At 39.8% G+C, this 21,292-nt stretch overlaps 1 protein-coding gene across 5 annotated transcripts in view; it reads right to left on the bottom strand.

Annotated features, from left to right (window-relative positions):
* Positions 1–21,292, bottom strand: part of NUP88 (nucleoporin 88) — a 33,234-nt gene that overhangs the window by 10,735 nt on the left and 1,207 nt on the right. For 3 of the 5 annotated variants that reach the window (XM_032268812.1, XM_032268810.1, XM_032268814.1), the window contains 7 exons: positions 17,657–17,826; positions 15,951–16,076; positions 12,227–12,313; positions 10,676–10,852; positions 6,757–6,943; positions 5,803–5,950; positions 1,894–1,992 (listed from right to left, as the gene is read on the bottom strand). In XM_032268812.1, coding sequence (XP_032124703.1) covers positions 1,894–1,992; positions 5,803–5,950; positions 6,757–6,943; positions 10,676–10,852; positions 12,227–12,313; positions 15,951–16,076; positions 17,657–17,826 — 994 coding nt within the window. The remainder of the gene's footprint in view (positions 1–1,893; positions 1,993–5,802; positions 5,951–6,756; positions 6,944–10,675; positions 10,853–12,226; positions 12,314–15,950; positions 16,077–17,656; positions 17,827–21,292) is intronic. The other 2 variants (XM_032268811.1, XM_032268813.1) reach the window with 2 other exon arrangements.

The following is a 21,292-nucleotide window of genomic DNA, read 5'->3' as shown; positions in this document are numbered from 1 at the left end:
AAATAGGGACATTATCTTGGTTTATCTGGGCAGACTCAATGTTACAAGGTTTTAGAAAAGTGAAACAGGCAAGGTGAAACATGAGAAGGACTCAACCCATCCCACTGTTGCTGGCTGGCTTTGAAGACAGAGGACAACTACAAGCCAAGGAATGTGGTAGGAGCTGAAAAAGGGTAGGAAATGCATTCTACCCTAGAGCCTCCAGAAAGGAAAACTGCTCTGCCAACTAAAGCCCAGGGAGACCCATGTAGAACTTCTAACCCACAAAACTGAAAGATAGTAAGTTTGTAATGTTTTAAGCCACTAAATTTGTGATGATCTACTACAGTAATAGTAGGAAGCCAATACAGAAAGGATTCAGTCTTTTTACCATTAAGCATTGTGTTGGTTGCAAGTTTTTCATAGATAAAGTTTCCTCAGTTTGAGGAAGTTCCTTTCTTAAATTACTTTTTGTTTTGTTTTGTTTTGTTTTTTTTTTTTTTTGAGACGGAGTTTCACTCATGTTACCCAGGCTGGAGTGCAATGGCGCGATCTCGGCTCACCGCAACCTCCGCCTCCTGGGTTCAGGCAATTCTCCTGCCTCAGCCTCCTGAGTAGCTGGGATTACAGGCACGCACCACCATGCCCAGCTAATTTTTTTTTGTATTTTTTAGTAGAGACGGGGTTTCACCATGTTGACCAGGATGGTCTCGATCTCTTGACCTCGTGATCCACCCGCCTCGGCCTCCCAGAGTGCTGGGATTACAGGCTTGAGCCACCGTGCCCGGCCTGGTTTGTTATTTTTAACATGAAAGGCTGTGATATTTTATTGTTTTTGAGACTCCTCTCGCTCTGTGAAGAATTGGTAATAATTTAAAAAAAAATTTTTTTTATTACTTTTTTTTTGAGACGGAGTCTCACTCTCTCACCCAGGCTGGAGTGCAGTGGCACAATCTCGGCTCACTACAGTCTCTACTTCCCAGGTTCAAGCGATTCTCCTGTCTCAACCTCCTGAGTAGCTGGGATTACAGCCAATGAGCCACCACACCTGGCTAATTTTTTTTTAGTAGAGACAGGGTTTCACCATTTTGGTCAGGTTGGTCTTGAACACCCAACCTCAAGTGATCTGTCTGCCTTGGCCTCCAAAGTGCTGGGATTACAGGTGAAAACCACTGTGCCCGGCCAGTATTAATTCTTTAAATGTGAATCATATGGTCCTTGGCTTTTCTTTTTGGATAATTTTGATTACTAATCAATCTCTCTGAATCAGTTTTTTTTTTTTTTTTAGATGGAGTCTCGCTCTGTCACCCAGGCTGGCTGGAGTACAGTGGCACAATCTCGGCTCACTACAACCTCTGCCTCCTGGGTTTAAGCAATTCTCCTGCCCCAGCTTTCGGAGTAGCTGGGATTATAGGCACATGCTACCACACCTGGCTAATTTTTGTATTTCCGGTAGAGATGGGATTTCACCATGATGGCCACACTGTTCTCGAACTCCCAACCTCAGATGGTCCACCTGCCTTGGCCTCCCAAAGTGGCATGAGCCACCGTGCCTGGCCTAGTTTCTATTTTTTTTAAAGCACATTCTCCCAGACCCTGAACTCAATTTTGGTAGTTTGGGTTTTTTCTTGGAATTTGTCCATTCCATCTAGATTATCTAAATGGCAAACATTTGTTCATAGTATTCACTTAAAATCTTTTATTTCTGTAAGGTCAGTAGTAACATCCCCGCTTTTATTCCTGATTACAGCCAGTCTAGCTAAAGGCTTGTCAAATGTGGTTGATCTTTTCAAAGAACCTTCTGGTTTCACTGATTTTCTCTATTGTTTTTCCATTCCAAAATACTTTTCTGAAATCTATTAAATCTGTTTTCCTCTGAATTCTATTAAAAGTACAGAAAGTTAGTAAACTCACCTGATCCAAGAAATTTGTGAAGTTTATGAATCCAGGTTAGACCAACACTATGTACACCAGCTTCATGAGTACAGTGATATCTTGAAGGACACTTGGGATCTGCAAATGGAATGATTAATGATGTAAAAGGCAGCCATTAGATATCTAAAAGAATTTACCTCAAATTTGTTGGCCACCCCATAATAGCTTACAAACACATTTGTTGATGGAAAGTGTTATAGGACTTTCATATTGTTAGGGGTTTTGAAATGTTAAAATTTGAATTCAAATTTCAAATAGATTTTAAGTACCAGTATACTTCAGAGATACTGCGGGTTTTGTTCCAGATCATTGCAATAAAGTGAATACAGAAAGTGAGTCACACAAATCTCTTGGTTTCTCAGTACATATGAAAGTTATGTTGGCCGGGCGCGGTGGCTCAAGCCTGTAATCCCAGCACTTTGGGAGGCCGAGGCGGGTGGATCACGAGGTCAAGAGATCGAGACCATCCTGGTCAACATGGTGAAACCCCGTCTCTACTAAAAAAAAAAAAAATACAAAAAATTAGCTGGGCATGGTGGCGCGTGCCTGTAATCCCAGCTACTCAGGAGGCTGAGGCAGGAGAATTGCCTGAACCCAGGAGGCGGAGGTTGCGGTGAGCCGAGATCGCGCCATTGCACTCCAGCCTGGGTAACAAGGGCGAAACTCCGTCTCCAAAAAAAAAAAAAAAAAAAAAAAGAAAGTTATGTTTACACTATGCAGAAAGTTATGTTTATACTAGTAGGTATGCAATAACATTATGTCAAAAAATATGTACAAACCTTAACAATTTTTTATTGCTAAAAAATGCTGACATAGAGACACAGTGAGCACATGTTGTTTGAAAAATGGTGCTGACAGACTCACTTGATGTAGGGCTGCCACACCTTTAATTTGTTAAAAAAAAAAAAAAAAAAAAAAAAAAACCTCACTATCTGTGAACCACAATAAAATGATAAAATGAGGTATGGCGTATTTTAAAGTATAAAAAACGCAATCCAAAAGTTACTTTCTAAATATGAACACAATGAGGTTCACCAAAATATAAATATGTCAAGTAACTCATTTATGCTTTTTCTCTGTGCATTTATTTAGTTATTCAAAAGAAAATGATGGTTAAAATAGCAGCTCTGTAGAAAACCTATGCTTGCACACATCGACTTAAATAAAATTGTTGAAGCACATGCACTCCTACAACACAGGTATTACAAAAGACTTAAGCACAATGGCTCAGGGAATAGTTCTATCACAGTGTAGTAAGGTGTGAAATGAGAAGTGAAGTTTTATATGTCTTCATAATGTTGACTTACGATAGTTTTAAAGGTTATTTTTCAGTTTTGGATGCTCTTTTTGTTTGACAATCATTTATAACTAAGAAGCATGAGTAGTAGTTATACAATTTTTTTTTTTTTTAAGACAGGGTTTCACCATGTTGGCCAGGCTGGTCTTGAACTCCTGACCTCAGGTAATCTGCCTGCCTTGACCTCCCAAAGTGCTGAGATTACAGGCATGAGCCACCACGCCCGGCCAGTTATACAATTTTAATTAACTGGTTTTGAAACAAAAATTTCTGTTCCTTAAGCCCTAGTATCAGTAAGACAATCCTCAGACTAAAAGATAAGCTACTGAATACCTATTTTATGTCAACATATTTATCTCTGTAACTCAGGATTTTTATTACTAACATTAATGTTACTAAACTAAAACAAAATACAGAGATAAGGTATATATTAAAGCTGATAAAACGGCAACAGTTACCCATAAAACCCCTAAATTTTCCTTTTATCTAACAGTCTTTGTTATTAGAGACATTATCATAAATTAATGTTCTAAAGCTAATATATTATTTTTCTGTCTTATATACTGAGGTTTCATAAAACATCTTAGAAAACAGCATTCTGCTATAAAAAGTTTTAAAACCCCTCGTCTATGGGAACAATCCATTTGAGTAATTAAAATACTGAAAATTTTCTTTTCATTTACTCATATCTAAGACTTAAGGCTCAAATCATCTCATTAAATCTAACATTGTTAAAATGACTTTTCACAATCTGTAGTGCTGACATCAACAGAAAAATCAATTTTGGGGTGTAAAACAAATTACTAAACAGTCAGCATTTAGTTAACAGGAAATTTGTTAGACACCACTCTGTTATACTGTAGCCATTTCACTTTGTCACTAACAAATCTGGTGTGCCTCAGTGATAATATGACTTGTTCAGCACAATTATGAGGAAGCTAAAACTTTCTTAGTTTCACATATGAAAATGTTACTCTTGTTAGAAGAACCAAGAAAAAGCCGGGCACGGTGGCTCACGCCTCAAATCCCAGCACCGTGGGAGGCCAAGGCGGACAGATCAGGAGTTCGAGACCAGACTGACCAACATGGTGAAACCCCACCTGTACTAAAAATACAAAAATTAGCCAGGCGTCGTGATGCATGCCTGTAATCCCAGGTACTTGGGAGGCTGAGTCAGAAGAATTGCTTGAACCTGGGAGGCGGAGGTTGCAGTGAGCTGAGATCGATGTCTACACTTAAGATTTCCCAAAGATATATGTATCCATATGAGGAAACCAATTAGTTTATGTCACTTTACTTCATTTGGTCTGTTTCCTCATCTATAAAATTCTTAGACTTAATACAAATCTCAAAATACAAACCCAGTATACTCTCTTTGCTGGTTTGTTATGTCAGGAATTCTGCTCCCTTAAATGTTTTGGCTATACTTTAGTACAGAGTTGAGGCTAATAAGAACCCTTATTAGCCAGTTTGCCTAGTTTTGGTAACAATAGCTTCAACTATTGTTGTGGTAAATGAATGGATTTCATTCTTTTTTAAAGCCAAATGGGGCTAGGCATGGTGGTTCACACCTGTGGACCAGCACTTTGAGAGGACGAGGTAGGAGGATCACTTGAGCTCAGGAGTTTGGGACCAGCTTGTTCAACATGGCAAAACCCTGTGTCTACAAAAAATACAAAAATTAAGTGTGGTGGTGCACATCTGTAGCCCTAGCTACTCCAGAGGCCGAGGAAGGAGGATCACTTGAGCCTGAGAGGCAAAGGTTACAGTGAACTGATATCACACCACTGTACTCCAGCCTAGGTGACACAGTGTACCATGAGAGAAAAAAAAAAAAAAAAATCCATTTGGGGCCAGGTGTGGTGGCTCACATCTGTTATCCCAGCACTTTGGAAGGCCGAGGCAGGTGGACTCCTTGAGGTCAGGAGTTTGAGACGGAGCCTGGCCAACATGGTAAAACTCTACCTCTGCTAAAAATACAAAAATTAGCTGGGCGTGGTGGTGAGTACCTGTAATCTCAGCTACTTGGGAGGCTGAGGCAAAATAATCACTTGAACCTGGGAGGTGGAGGTTGCAGTGAGTTGAGATCGTGCCACTAAACTCCTGCCTGGGTGACAGAGCCAGAAACCATCTCAAAAAAAAAAAAAAAAAAAAAAAAAAAAAAAAAATCCATTTGGTTTGTTGATGGACACTTGGGTTGATTCAGTATCTTAGCTATTGTGAATAACACTGCAATGGCATGGGAGTACAGGTATCCTTCAACCTATTATTTCCTTTCCTTTTGACATGCCCAGTGGTGGAACTGCTAATATGGTAGTTCTATTTTTGATAGGACCAGAAAAAGTTCTCTATTAGGAACCTGGATGGATCTGGACCAAAGAACACTATTTTAAAACTTGGGAAATTTGCTCAGTCTGCCTTAGATAGAAAGTGTACTGTAGTGACTAAAAGGCAAAAAAAAAAAAAAAAAAAAAAAAAAAACCAAAAAAAAACCCAGTCAACTTTTTAAAGGCTGGAACCACAGAACAAATAAATTACACAGGAATAGTCTATGATAGTCTTAGTATAAAAATCATGGGAAGAAGGCTTACCTCTATGAAGTTTGATTGGACAAGAAAAGTCAGAATCAAAAGGATCATCCTCTCCAGATGCCAGTTTCAGAGCAAGCTCCAGCTCAACACATTCAAACACATACAGAGAAGGAGTGAGGTCAATCCTGGAATCCCAGGACTTTTCTGACTGTAAAAAAAGTGTGGTAATTTTGATCTTGCATGTTAATTTGAAAATGTACACAATTAAAAATAGAAGCAAAAACCTGGGTCAGGGCCAGCTGCGGTGGCTCATGCCTGAAATCCTAGCACTTTGGGAGGCTGAGGCGGGTGGATCATCTGAGTTCAGGAATTCAAGACCCACCTGGCCAACACAGTGAAACCCTGTCTCTATTAAAAATATAAAAAATTAGCTGGGCCCAGTGGTGGTGGATGCCTGTAATCCCAGCTACTCAGGAGGCTGAGGCAGGAGAATTGCTTGAACCTGGGAGACAGAGGCTGCAGTGATCTGAGATCGTGCCACTGCACTCCAGCCTAGGCAACAGGAGCAAAACTCCATCTCAAAAAATAAAAACAAAAAAAAAAAGGTGGGGGGAGGTTAAACATTGCTTTCAAATTCTTAATTCCACTTCTATCCTAACAGCACTGTTATTCTGAAGAGAAAACATCTCTCTTCCTTTAGGAAGATGTTTGTGAAAAAAGCCAATTCAGTGATTCCAAGGCTCTTTCTTTGTATCTGTCCTGAAGACTGCAATATGGAGATCAGAAAGTAACATGCAGACTGGTGGACCAAGTAAGTTGGGCAACCTTCTAAGTTCTTTTCACTTAGATTGTTAAGTATGCTTCAGCTACTTTTTTTAACTGTTTAATTTCTAAAATATCAGAAGTTCCATATATAAGCTAAAATTCCTCCTCATATATTAAGCATTAATATTGGGTCAGAAACCATACTAGGTGCTGAAGATACAAAACATATCCACAGTAGCCTGCACTTACTGTTTGGTCATCTTCTTCTTCCCCTTCCAGCACAACACAGTGATACAGCATTCCTGATTCAGTAGCAATCACTAAGATATTGGGGACACAAGGTAGGCAGAGTATAGCACAAGCATCATAACCATAGTTATCTTCAGCCGCAGGATGCATGGGCAACGGACCCAACAGCTTTCCAATATTTCCAGGGCTAAAGAAGGAGTGAAAACATATTTGGGAAATGTTGACAACAACCATGCTCATCTCTTAAAGCCATTCTTTGACTTTGTTTTCCTCTAGCTATCAACCCTCATTATAAATGTAGTATACTCCCAACACTCCATCTTCTTGCTTTCCCACTCAGATTCTACCATTCTGGTGTTTCTCAACCAGAGATAATTTTGCCAGAGAGGACACTGGCAACGTCTGAAGACATTTTGGCTTGTCACAACTGGGTGTCACAACTGGATGTCACAACGTGGGGGGAGGTATTGGCATCTAGTGGTTAGAGGCTAAAGACTCCTAAACATTCCCCCACAGCACCTCTAAAACAAACAGTAATTCAGACCAAAATGTCAATAGAACAGACGTTGAAAACCCTTGTCCTAAATGTACTATGGTTTATGCTTTTCGCCACTCCACTGAAGCTACTGTGGCAAAGGCCACCTGTGAGATTTACTAAATCCAAAAGGCACTTAACCTTCTGCTGCATTTATCACTGGTTAACAATTACTGCTACTCAATACCCTTAACAACTCTAGCAGTTCTTTCTTACAGTTCTCTCTTCCTACTTCTTTAAACACACTTTTCTAATGTCCTGTTCTAATTTCTGTCTCTTAAATATTGGTGTTCTCCAGAGTTCTGTTTTGACTTTTTTCAAAATAAACGCATAAATGAGAGCCTATTAAACTATGCCTGGTTTTAACTACCATCTATATTCCCAGACTACCAAATCCTTTCTTCTGAGATGTAACTTCTCTTCAGGGCTTTGGGCCCCATATTAAATTTGATTAGACAAATACTTATAATTGAGAGCTAGATGATGCTCCCAGTGAATGATGCTTTAGTTGATGAGGCAGACATTTAACCAGAATTACTATACCATGTGATAAGTGCAACAACAGAAGGATTTATGGTGTACAAAAAAATGACAAAAAGATAGAAAGATAGTGAAGAAAGCTATCAAAAATAAGAAAAACAGAGAAAGAATGATTTCTGGGAAGGGGGTCGTTGAGCATTCCAAGCTAGAGAGCAGTTTATGCAAAGTCCTGGAAGCATGAAAGACAAGGGAACTAAGAAGGAAACTTACTTAGTATGATGGGAGGCAAAGTACAAGGTCTAAGGCAATGGCAAAATGGCTAGACAGACATTCAGGACTGGCTTATGAAGTACACAGACTTGCATGCTATGTTAAACTATTTGAAATCTATCTGCTGGGTACAGTATGTCGGGTTTAAATCAAGTGATGGAACTTCACTTTATAAATCAATCTGGTATTAGGAAGACACAGAAGGGTCCAAAATGGGATTCATGGAAACTATTTAATAACCTAGGCAGATGATAAAGTTCTGAAGCAGGGACAAAGGAATGAAGATAAGGGTGTATATAATCAGGGTGTCCAATCTTTTGGCTTCCCTGGGCCACATTGGAAGAATTGTCTTGAGCCACACATAAAATACACTAACAACAGGTGATGAGCTTATAAAAAGGGGGGGGGGGAGAAAGAAAATTGCAAACAAATCTCATAATGTTTTAAGAAAGTTTTACAAATCAAGCCATCCTGGGCTGCATGCAGCCTGTGGGTTGGACAAGTGTGGTTTATACCTCCCCAAAATTTTAATCACAAAATCAATAGAAATTCGGGACTGATAGAATGTAAGGATGAAGCTTGCACCTGTAATCCCAGCACTCTGGTAGGCTGAGGCACGTGGATCACGAAGTCACGAGTTCAAGACCAGCCTGGCCAAAATAGTGAAACCCCATCTCTACTAAAGATACCAAAAATTAGCTGGGCATGGTAGTGGGCACCTGTAATCCCAGCTACTGGAGAATCACTTGAGCCCAGGAGGTGGAGGTTGCAGTGAGCTGAGATCGCGCCATTGCACTGCAGCCCAGGTAAAAGTGCAAGACTCTGTCTCAAAAAAAAAAAAAAAAAAAAAAAAAAAAAAAAAAAAAATGATAACTTCTGGGTTTTGGGCTAAGGTACTAGGTAGGTCATGGTTTGGACAAATGAGGGCTCAGCAGTAAGAGGAGAAAGGGTAAGGGAAGGTATTAATGTTAACACAAAATCCTCCTGAGAGAGATCGTGTGTGAAAGGCAGAGAACATTTCTGTCAATGAGAATGCACTCAACAGTGAATCCTTACCATTCTGTAACCTGTTGAGCTCTTTCATCTTTCTAATCTTTATAGTTTTTGAATATTCTCTTCTCTCTCCTATAACCATTTCCGATTTTGTCTAGTGAATCCTTCAAGTCCAAGCTTTTGTAATAGCATTTCCTCAAAGTCTTCCAAGATCAGCAGGCTTACTCATTTACTCTATCACACTCTCGTAGAACCTTGTGATGCCCTGCACACATGACACTGTACTACAGTTATTGGTTTAGTTGTATGCCCTTCTGGTAGGTAAGAAACCACATAGCAGGAACCTTGCCTTCAATCTTGTATTTCCATCTTCTGCCACATAGTGGGGCCCTGAATAAGTACTATTAAGTAGATTTATAAGCAAATAAACTCTAATGCTCAGCCCTTAGCCTTATGCCTCTGTAGTTTTCTGCCAAATTCTTAACCTGTAGACTCTCTCACCATGACGGATGATTCTCATGCCTCCATTTTAATTCATTGTCTCTCATCATCCTGTATTTCCAACTGTCCATGGAGTATTTCCATTTTATTGGGCCAATACTATGTTATACTGATTTATTTAAAAATAAATCTTCTCCCCCAATTAGCTGCCTTTACTGACCTGTTTCTGTTCATGGAATACTCCTTATCCAAATAGTAACTAAGTCTTATTTATCCCTCCTTTGTTGTTAACTACGTTTCATTTACCTCCGTACTACTACCACCCAAGTTTTATAAACTATAAGCTCAATTTTGCAAAACTTCTTTAAAAGTCTCTCTGTCCCAGTCCCTTCCCTAACCAACTGTTTTGTCCTTCTGCTCAGAAACCATCACGGCTTCCTACTACCCTATTCCTACAGAAAAAAAAAAAATCCACACTCACTCTTTATCAAGGTGTTTTTAATGCCAGCAAATTTTCTCTGGGCAGATACTTCTAGCTTTATCATTTAATGCTCCCTACATGAATCCTCAGCTCTAGCCCAGAATGTCTAACAACTCAACCTTGAATGACACTTGCTTATTTACATACTTTACTTTATACTGCCCTTGATAGAAATGGTCTTACCCTTCCTTGATACTTCATCTAATCCTGAATGAGACCTTTAAGGCATGCATGACCTCACTACTTCTCTGTGAAAATTTCCTTAACCTCCTAGTCAGAATGATCTCTTTTTCCTCTGGGTTCTTACTGTCTGTGTACCAATAATGTGGTATGGATAAGTATTTTTTCATATGTATGTACGTCTTCCTCCCCACAACTGGGGCATAAGATAAAGAATGCCATGTATAACCATCCCCATGGTGCCTTGTTCATATAAGATAAACAATAAGCACTTGTTCAGATAACCAGAATTTGTGAACACAAATCCAGGCCCATCATAAGTGATTATCCAAGAATTCTATAGAACTTACCCAAATAATATGAAGAAATCAAAGGCAAAATGATCTGTACTAACACTTTCTCAAAAATATGCAAGCCAAGCCATCTGAAGGCTGCAACACTTCCAAACTCAAAAACATGGCTCCCAAGTCCAATGTCAACAATCTCTACTGGAGCACAAGCGGAGTTTTCATTTCAGGTGGGTTACCACCTCAACTTACCTGTGTAACAGACTAACATATGTTAGGAAAGTCTCTCCATTCTCATATAAGATGTACAGTGGGTATGCCACTACTTCATCTTTGCCTTTTTGTCCAAATATATTCCTTGGGACTGCTGCCAATGGCCCAAAGTCAAATGCAACTGCTGTCTCGCCTAGAGATGCGGTATATGCTCTTCTGGAAACAGATGTAAAAACCAACTTGTTAAAAACAAAAACAACAAAAAGTAAAAAGAAAAAAAAAAAATGTCTAATAGGAGGTGGGTATGTATAGAATTTGTAATTAATGGACTGAAAAGACAAAAAATGATTATGAAGAATGTTAACATTTAAAAATTCTCATGAAATTAAGTGAAAAAAGCTGGCCATAAAATTATTTGGTGCTACTCTCATCTTAAATAGTTTAAACACATATACACACATAACTGCAAAAAGGAAACAGGAAAACACATGAAAACGTCAACAGTTGTCTCCGAGCAGCAGGATCTTTAAGTTCTACCAATACATACAAAGCACCTACTCTGTGCCACACACTTTTCTAGGGTCTGGGAATATATCAGTGAATTAAACAAATGCCCTGCCCTCTAGAAAGAGACATACCACAAAAAGAGAAGAAATAAAGATGAAATATAAACTCAGAAAATGTTACAAAGTAGGGTAAGAGGATATTGATGGAGGTGCTACTTTAGTTGGCATGAGAAAGACTCTGATAAGATATTTGAGCAAAGATCCGAAGGAAGTAAGAAAGTAAGTCTGTGGTTCACTAAGGAAGAAGCAGTTGAGGTGAAGAGCAAAGGCTCTAAGGTAGAACATGTTTGATGTCTGTGGAATGGCAAGGAGGCCAAGGTTGCCAGAGCTCAGAGAGACAGGGAACATGGGAGGAATCAAGCTGGAAAGGCAATCAGGTGGCATACCTGTTGGCCCTTTATAGGTCAGGACTCTAGGAAATCAATGGGGTGTGGAGAGCAGGGAAGTAGAATGATCTGATTAAACTGAAAGGATCACTTTGGCTGCTGTATTGAGACAGGCTATAGGAGATTACAAAAAGATTTTCATTTTCTTAATACTTTATTTTTCTCAATTTTCTATAGCAAATATACATTACATGTATATCAAGAAGACAAATCATAAAACCATGCTGTTTTTATATTTTTAAATTTAGTGTAATTAGTTTTTCAGGAAGATTCTAGTTCAATACAAGGCTAACAAATACAGTTAAAATGAAATCACAATTTCATATAGTAGAGAAAGTAAACATCAGTGCAAGATATTATCTCAGTTTCTTTATCACACAGGTGATACAGAAGTGAATGGTGGCTTAGGCCTGTAATTCCAGCACTTTGGGTGGCTGAGATGGGCAGATAACTTGGGCCCAGGAGTTCTAGACTAGCCTGGTCAACATCACGAAACCCTGTTACTACTAAAAATACACTTCTCACGTTACCAAAAGCAGGCTAGCCACCTCTGAAAAACCTTGCAATCTGTTAAAACTGCATTTATAATCCCAATAAACTAATTTAAAAAAACATTCATGACTCAAATAAAAACTTACCCTTTATTAAGTACTAGACTTTCCTCTTCGGCTTCTGAAAGTATAATCACCTTAGTGGGTGTCTGGGGTTCACGCAGAGAGTAAATTCTAGCAACCAAAAGAGAAGAAAACTAGCACTTAAAATCCTCTTTCATTTCCCAAAAGTGCACTTTCCTCTCCATCTAGTCAGTTCTTACTTAATAGTTTTTCTACCACTTATCACAACTATTTCTTTGCAAAGATCTTGCTGTTGCTAAGTAGCCTACTTCATTTATTCTTTAACTACATAAGGGAGGTTCCATAGGGACCTGAAGAAATGTTCTCTATCCTTACCAATATTCTCTAACAGCCTATTCCATACTATTGCACATTTGTCACTCTCTTCCTGAGACCATAGCTATATTTGCCTTGTCTAGTTATCTACTGCCCCTAAGCTTGCCACTTTTCCTTTAACTACACACATCTAACTCTGCCTATAAGACCAAATCCTACCAGAGAAAGAACCATATCTTATTCATTATATGCCAACTGGCTAACAGAGTGAGTGATATTTAGCCTGAAAATCTATTTATGTAAGACCCAATATTGCCCGGGTGTGGTGGCTCACACCTGTAATCCTAGCACTTTGGTAAGCCGAGGTGGGCGGATAACTTGAGGTCAGGAATTTGTGACCAGTCTGGCCAACACAGTGAAACGCTATCTCTACTAAAAATACAAAAATTATTTGGGCATCATGGCGCGCACCTGTAATCCCAGCTACTAGGGAGGCTGAGGCAGGAGAATCTCTTGAACCTGGGAGGCGGAGGTTGCACTGAGCTGAGATCATGCCACTGCAATCCAGCCTGGGCAACAGAGTGAGATTCCATTTCAAAAAAAAAAAAAAAGATCCAATATGATGTCATCTCTTTTTTCTCAAAGGAAAGTACAATACTGAATTTTTTTTAGCCCACATTATTTTAATTTAAAGTAATGTATATTTCATCGCTTCTCAGCCTTTTGGCTAAGTTCAAGTGTAAAGTAACCTATATTTCACAGCATACATGGCTATTGTGCAAAAGTGAAAGAATTTTCAAAAGGCCAGCAATGTCATTTTAGAAATCTAGTGTCTCTTATGAAGTCTTTTTATATTAGTTACTTATTTTGTCTGATGCCACTAAGAATTTTTAAACTTGGTTTCTTCCAATATCAGTAAAATGCCACATAAGCATTTAGTAAATGTTTTTAATGATAATTTGATCCATTTGAGTACACATTTATTATGGTCTTCCTAGGTTCCTATAAGCATTCCTAACTTCAAAATACACATAAATACTAGACAATAATATTGTACTGGGGAACAGTGAAAGAAAAAGTAAGTGCTACAAGGCATTCAGTGAAAATTTTCTTTTGCTCTGAAATTGCCAAAAAGCTCCAAAGTTTAGGAAAACAGAAGTGTTAAGTACCACATATTTTAAAAAACAACCTTCAGTATCTGGGGCCAGATACTTCCTTTGGGGTTTAAGAACTCTACCTATGCTAGCCGGGCGCGGTGGCTCAAGCCTGTAATCCCAGCACTTTGGGAGGCCGAGGCGGGTGGATCGCGAGGTCAAGAGATCGAGACCATCCTGGTCAACACGGTGAAACCCCGTCTCTACTAAAAAAATACAAAAAATTAGCTGGGCATGGTCGCGCGTGCCTGTAATCCCAGCTACTCAGGAGGCTGAGGCAGGAGAATTGCCTGAACCCAGGAGGCGGAGGTTGCGGTGAGCTGAGATGGCGCCATTGCACTCCAGCCTGGGTAACAAGAGCGAAACTCCGTCCCAAAAAAAAAAAAAAAAAAAAAAGAACTCTACCTATGCTATCTTCCCACCATCTCCATTTCCATCATAGTATATAAAAGGAAGACTATGAAGAGAGGATGTCAAAGAGTCCTTAGGAGTACAGTATAATGTTTGTAATGGGAAGATTTTCCCTCCCCTCTTTCTCTGCCCTGAACTCCAAAGCCAAATGAGTGGGCAGAGAAGGCTCTAGGAAATAGCCAGATGTAGAGGTACCAGTAATAAGGGAGACTGATGCCACTTCCTAGATAAACAGCCCTTAGTCACTTAGTAGCTGTCTCAGTTATTAGATCGAAAAACATAGCAATGTACACATCACACTGAATACTATCTACAGTTTCAGGCATTCACTGGGAGGTCTTGGAACCCTGCAGATGGGGTATACTGTACCCCATCCTGAGAAATGATTCAGGGCACAAAGAACTGACAGGGGCCAATGGGAGCCAGAGCTCCTCAGTGACGGGGAGAGCTGGAAATTAAACACTGCTCTCCAACATAAACACACACACACACCCCCCATCTATGCAGAGACTACTACCACATTAATAGAGTTCATTAGTGACAGATGCAACTAGATTAAAACAAAATCAGGCATACTTCCCCATCACTCACAGGCTACCAGTTAGGTAAGATCTCTACCTCACCTATCCCACTCCCCTACCCCACACTGAAGGAGGTAGATTTGAAGGAAGGAGGAGGCAACCCTATTCCTTACACTTCACCCCATACCCCAAAGTGCTAGGATAGGAGGAAGAATGAAAGAATAGACCGCACATTCTCTGATCACTTCTGATCCCACAAAACACAGGTCTGACCTACAAAAGAACCAGGACATAGTTGTGAAATAGATTTGAGATCAAATAGCTTTTGAAATTTTTATTTTCTTTAGACAGGGTCACCCAGGCTGGAGTGCAGTGATGCAGTCATGGCTCACTGCAGCCTCAAACTCCTGGGCTCAAGCAATCCTCCTACCTCAGTCTCCTGAGTAGCTGGGACTACTGGCACATGCCATTATGCCCAGCTAATTTTTTGTAGAGACAGGATCTCACTGTGTTGCCCAGATTGGGTCTTGAACTCAGAGGCTCAAGTAATCCTCCCACCTCAGCCTCCCAAAATTCTGGGATTATAGGTGTGAGCCACTGCAACTGGCCATGATCAAGAGTTTTAAATTGGACACACTGTTTTCATAACTAGAAGTAACCAGAAAGCTATGGGGATCTGTGTAAGATACCATTAAGGGGTCAGCCATTCAGCAGTGAAGGAAGATTTAGTAGAGCACAGTTAAAAGCAGTGATTAAGAAAAATAAAACTGGGGGTAGGGTGGTGGAAAAAAAAAAAAAGAAAAAACTGGAGGTATCTGTACCTTTGCTGAGTCCTCCCAATAACTTTTTACATAAGGCCAATCTAGAAAGTTCATTGATAATATAGAAATCTACATAGGATTAGGGCATTTAATCACAGAGTGCAAAGTGTGGAAGGGGCTTTAAAAACTATTGAATCAATCTGCTCAACTTAAAAGATTGGAAATTGAGTCCCCACCCCTAAAAAGAAGTTCAAGATCTCAAAGATAACAGAAGAGAGGGTGGGACAATAATTCAGATCTCTCAATTTATATTTATATTCTCTTTCCTTTATGCTACATTATCACCAAAAGGGTGACATAATGAAAAGAGTTGTGGAAAGATTATTCTAATGGATTAAACTAGGAGATACTTGGAGGCAAGAACACTAGTTGAGAAGAAATAGCAGTAATTAAGTCATGTAAGGCCAGTTAAGCAATTCTTATGCTTGAGAATGGGTTACAACAGCCATCAAATAAAAGCACTGACTCAATGACTCATTTCATTCTATGTTGAGTTGTTAATTGGCAAACAGGAACAGAGCTTTCCCACTCAGAAGGCTACAAGAGAGAGAAGAAGAAAATTTACCTTATTACGTTGTCTGATGTTAACAGCACTATGTGGGGATCCAGTATTTCACTAGGATACCATGCAGCATGCTTTAGAGTCAGAGAGGTAGAACTGGTGAAAAATCTCTCAGCAATTGGAGTAGTACTAAAATGAAGATAATAATTTTCCAAAACATTTTGTACAACTTGGATGAAAAATCTTCTAAAGGAACTTCTTTTTTTTTTTTTTTTTTTTTTTTTGAGACGGAGTTTCACTCGTTGCCTAGGCTGGAGTGCAATGGTGTGATCTTGGCTCACTGAAACCTCCACTTCCTGGGTTCAAGCGATTCTCCTGCCTCAGCCTCCTGCGTATAGGTGCGTGCCACCACGCCCAGCTATTTTTTGTATTTTAGTAGAGATGGGGTTTCCCAATGTTGCCCAGGATGGTCTCAAACTCCTGAGCACAGGGAATCCACCCACCTTGCCTTGGCCTTGCAAAGTGCTGAGATTACAGGTGTGAGCCACCACGTCCAGCCTCAAATTATAGTATATTTTATATATATACATACATTTTAGGATGGTTTGACTTAGGATTTTTGATACATATTTCATACAGTACAAGTGTTTTCAGATACAGTATCTTATTTGATCCTTTCACTAACTCTATAAGGAAATTACAATGGCAGAGATTATCAATCCTATTTTTAAAATGAGGAAACAGAGATTTAGAAAATAAAAAGTTTAAGAGGATTCAACTTATAAGTTGTGGAGCTAAAGTAGGTTTCTACCTTATACAGATGATCCCCAACTTTACAATGGGTTCATCAGGACATAACCCCATCATAAATCAAGGAGCTCCTTATGACTTATGATGGGGTTACCCATCATAATGTTGAAAAATACTAAATCGAACTATCCTAAATCAGGGATCATCTGCTGTGTTGTCAATAATAAATGCATTTTCAATGTACACTGGGTTTATTGGGACATAACCCAATCATAAGTTGAAAAGCAACTGTACTCTTTTCAACAGATCTTTCAGACTCACTTTTTTGGATTTGTTGAAAAATAAATTATGTAAAAATAGGCCAGGCACGGTGGCTCATGCCTGTAATCCTATCACTCTGGGAGGCTGAGTTAGGTAGATCATTTGAGGTCAGGAGTTCAAGACCAGCCTGGCCAACATGGTGAAACTCCGTCTCTACTGAAAATAAAAAAATTAGCTGGGCATGGTAGTGCTCGCCTGTAATCCCAGTTACTCGGGAGGCTGAGGCATGAGAATCGCTTGAACCTAGGAGGTGGAGGCTTCAGTGAACTGAGATTGTGCCACTGAGCCACTGAACTCCAGCCTGGGTGACAGAGCAAGCCTCCATCTCAAAAAGAAAAAAGAAAGAAATTCTATATATCTATATATATATATACACACACATATACATACACACTTAGATAAACTTACGGCAAATTTCTGGCTGACAGGTAGTAACTACATTTACAAAATCTTACTTCTACCTAATTAAAAGAATGGTTTAGCCCCCAAAGAGACAGCAATGTGATAATTAAGGCAGAATAAAAGTACAATCACACACATACTATAAACACTGATAACATAAGAAGCTAGTCTGCAGACCATGAGGAGTGCTCTAATGTTTCAAGAGTAGTATACTAAACATGCTTTAAGAATCACTGGTCTTGAACAATTTTCTGTATATATCATAAAAAAATACAGATAAATATTATACAACTTACCTACAATTCACTGTTGATTTTCCACCTTCAAATTCAGAATTCTTCCCCCATCTTTTAGGTAATTCTAGTACCATAAGTCCTTTTATTCCTATAAGTGCTACATGATGTTGTGTTGGACTTAACAAGACTTGATAGATTTCAAACAGGGGCGGATTCATGCAAAGCAATCTCTGAAAATTAAAGCAAACCAGTCAATATAGTTAATTTTAATATAAATATAGATGGAAGTTACTTGAAATCACAGTAATACTTTAATACAATTATAGGATAATAAAACTCTAGATAAGTACTCACACTTGTACCATTAGCTTTTTTTTTTTGAGACTGAGCTCTTTTTTTTTTTTTTTCTTCCAGACTGGCATACAGTGGCGCGATCTTAACTCACTGCAACCTCCACCTCCTGGGTTCAAGGGATTCTTCTGCCTCAGTCTCCTGAGTAGCTGGGACTACAGGAATGCACCACCAGCTAATTTTTGCATTTTTAGCATAGATGGGGTTTCATCATGTTGGCCAGAATGGTCTCCAACTCCAGACCTCAGGTGATCGGCCCGCCTTGGCCTCCCAAAGTGCTGGGATTACAGGTGTGAGCCACCTTGCCCAGTCATGAAATATTTTTAATCATTTAGATTGGAATGTTAGGTAATATGCATCAGATTTCCTTACCTTGATAAATAGAGACTATTACACATAATGTTCTATCTTATTGTTAGGGTCAAGCTGCCTCAGAAAACCCCCTCTGAGCAAGCTGACCCCACTCCTAATCTGACTGCTCTGCAGCTGCATTCCTTAACTTCTATCTAGGTGCTACAATTAAGCAAAGCTTGATTACAGCCATCTGGTCAACTTGGGGGAGGACAGAGTAAATAAATGTTTGTTATCCATATTTGTAAAATCCTGTTTTTTCAAAACCACTGCCACAGAACAAAAGTCATAGGATGATGTAAGTTTGTCACAAACTATCTCTGTGCCTATTACAAGCTGATAGATTAGATTATCTGAGGCCTGAAACTCCCTTAGGCCCCTCTCATCCCATACAAACCCCTGGTTTTATAAGCTCTGGGATGCCTCCTCTGATTGTTAAGGGGCAGCCTGGCAGGTTAATAAAACTTGCTTGTCTTTCAGTCTATCCTCCTTTCTCTGGGGAAGCCCAGCAGATTAATAAAACTTGCTTGCCTGACTTTGGGTTTATTCTCCTTTCTCTCAGCTAACCTTACACTTATGATCAAGCTCCACCCTACCACTCCCCTGCTTGTACTTCACATTCCAAACAGAATAATTTGTATTTCTGGGATAGTATCCTGCTTTGCCATGCCTCTGTGTCCTTGTACAATTGTTTGTCTTCTTGAAATGCTCTTGTTTTTCAACTGCTGATGTCTGTAAGCCTGGTTTTGTTTTTTAGTTGGCCTTTGCTGATTCTAACCAAATTGTTTTTCCTCATTTTTCCTTCTTTCCCTATATTCAACACCCATTCTCCTTTCTATTTTTCTAGTCAAACTCACACCAAACAGATGCCACCTTTCTTTTGCTACGTATACAATTCAATCACTTTAGTTCATTTGTGATAATCATACTATTTAGTCTGCTGTTGTTGTTTTTAAAGTCACTACTCAGGCTTTTTTTTTGGGAGGGGACAGAATTTTGATCTGTGCCCAGGCTGGAGTGCAGTGGCAGCCCACTGCAGCCTTTGAGGGCTCAGATGTTCCTCCCACCTCAGCCTCCTGAGGAGCTGCGACTACAGGCATGTGCCAACACTCCCAGCTAATTAAAAAGGTGTTTTGTTTTTTTGTAGAGATGGGAGTTTCATCAAGTTGCCCATGCTAGGCTCGAACACCTGTTCCTGTGCTCACAAGATTCACCCACCTCAGCCTTGGCCTCCTAAAGTGCTCAGATTATAGGCTAGAGCTACCATTCCCAGATTACTCATGCTTGAACATCCAAAGTTACAACTCATAATAAGCTGCTTTCTTCCTCATCCCTAAGGTTTTGAGATTTCTGGAGGAGTGAATGCTATTGAGATAGTCACCAGTATTTACTGAGAGCTTATAAATTCTGGGCACTCCAGCATCTTTGTATGCTGGACATACAAAAATGAATAAATTGCCAAGCGTGGTGGCATTTGCCTACAGTTCCAGCTACTCCGGAGGCTGAGGTGGGAGGATCACTTGACCTCTGGCAGTAGAGGCTGCAGTGAGCCGTGATCACACCACTGCACTCCAGCCTGGGCAACATAGAAAGACTCAAAAATAAAAAATAAATTTTTTAAAAATGAGAAGAGCAGACCCAGCCCTTGCCTTGGGCTTACAGTCTAGAAAAGAAGACAGAGGCAGAGTGCCATGGCTCAAGGCTGGAATCCCAGCACTTTGGGAAGATGAGGCCAGTGGATCACCTGAGGCCAGTAGTTCCAGATCAGCCTGATGAACATGGCGAAACCCCGTCTCTACTAAAAATACAAAAAGCAGATGGGTATGGTGCCGAGGCCTATAATCCAGGCTACTTGAGAGGCTGAGGCAGAAGAATCGCTTGAATCCAGGAGGTGGTAGTTGCAGTGAGCAGAGATTGTACCACTGCACTCCAGCCTGGGCAACAGAGCGAGACTGTTTTTAACAACAACAACAAAAATAATAATTACAAATAATTATGATTGTGTCAAATGCTACAAAGCAGTATAGGATATTATTAGAATACTGTGTGCTGAACATTTGGTAATTATTACTATCATTTTGGAAAGATTCTTGCTCTGTCGCCCAGGCTGGAGTGCAGTGACAAGACCTCCACTCATTGCAACCTCCGTCTCCCAGGTTCAAGGGATTCTCCTGTCTCCGCCTCCTGAGGAGCTGGGATTACAAGTGTGCGCCACCACACCTGGTTAACTTTTGTGTTTTTAGTAGAGACAGGGTTTCAGCACGTTGGCCAGGCTGGTCTCGAACTCCTCCTAACTTCAGGTGATCTACCCACCTCGGCCTCCCAAAGTGCTGGGATTACAGGCGTGAGCCACCGTGCCTGGCCTTGATAATTATTTTTAACTGAAATTTTATAGTAAGACTGCAGTCTCCTGCCCTATTTCAACTGAAATTTTATATAAGACTGCAGACTCTTGTCCTATTTTCAAAACTGCAGAAGCATTGCTAGCATCTTATTAAAATTAAATCACTTCTCGGTAGCAAGAATTGGACCGGGTTCACAACAGATGTCATACCTTAGACTGGGTACCAAGCTCTTTACAATCTTTAAAGGAGGAGAATCTATGTATTACAAATAAACATTTCCATAAACCAATATTTGATCACAGCAAGTCTGTAATACTTTTTGGATCACACCCACTTTCACAAAAATCCCAATTTTGGGTATGGCTTTATTTTCTAAAGCAGACTGGCGGGGGAGGCGCAGAATTAACAAAGACTTCCTCCTCCATGTCAAGCACGAAACGTGGTGCTTTGAAATCTACTATCTGACTTGCTGTGCACAACACAAGAGAAAGTTACGATTTATACGTATTATGAGCGTCAAATCATGAAATAGGTTTCTCCCGACCAAACTAAAAATAGTAACTCTGCCCACTCGTTCTCAGCCCCTTTAGCTTGCTTGGTTTTTCGCCAGGGCATTCAATTGCATCACTAGTATTTTACTAATTATTCC

The sequence above is a fragment of the Sapajus apella genome, unplaced genomic scaffold (assembly GCF_009761245.1).
Source record: "Sapajus apella isolate SASKATOON/1434 unplaced genomic scaffold, GSC_monkey_1.0 scaffold186, whole genome shotgun sequence".
NCBI lineage: Eukaryota > Metazoa > Chordata > Mammalia > Primates > Cebidae > Sapajus > Sapajus apella.
Note: the sequence above shows the minus strand (reverse complement) of the source record. Positions and strands in the feature narration are given on the sequence as shown.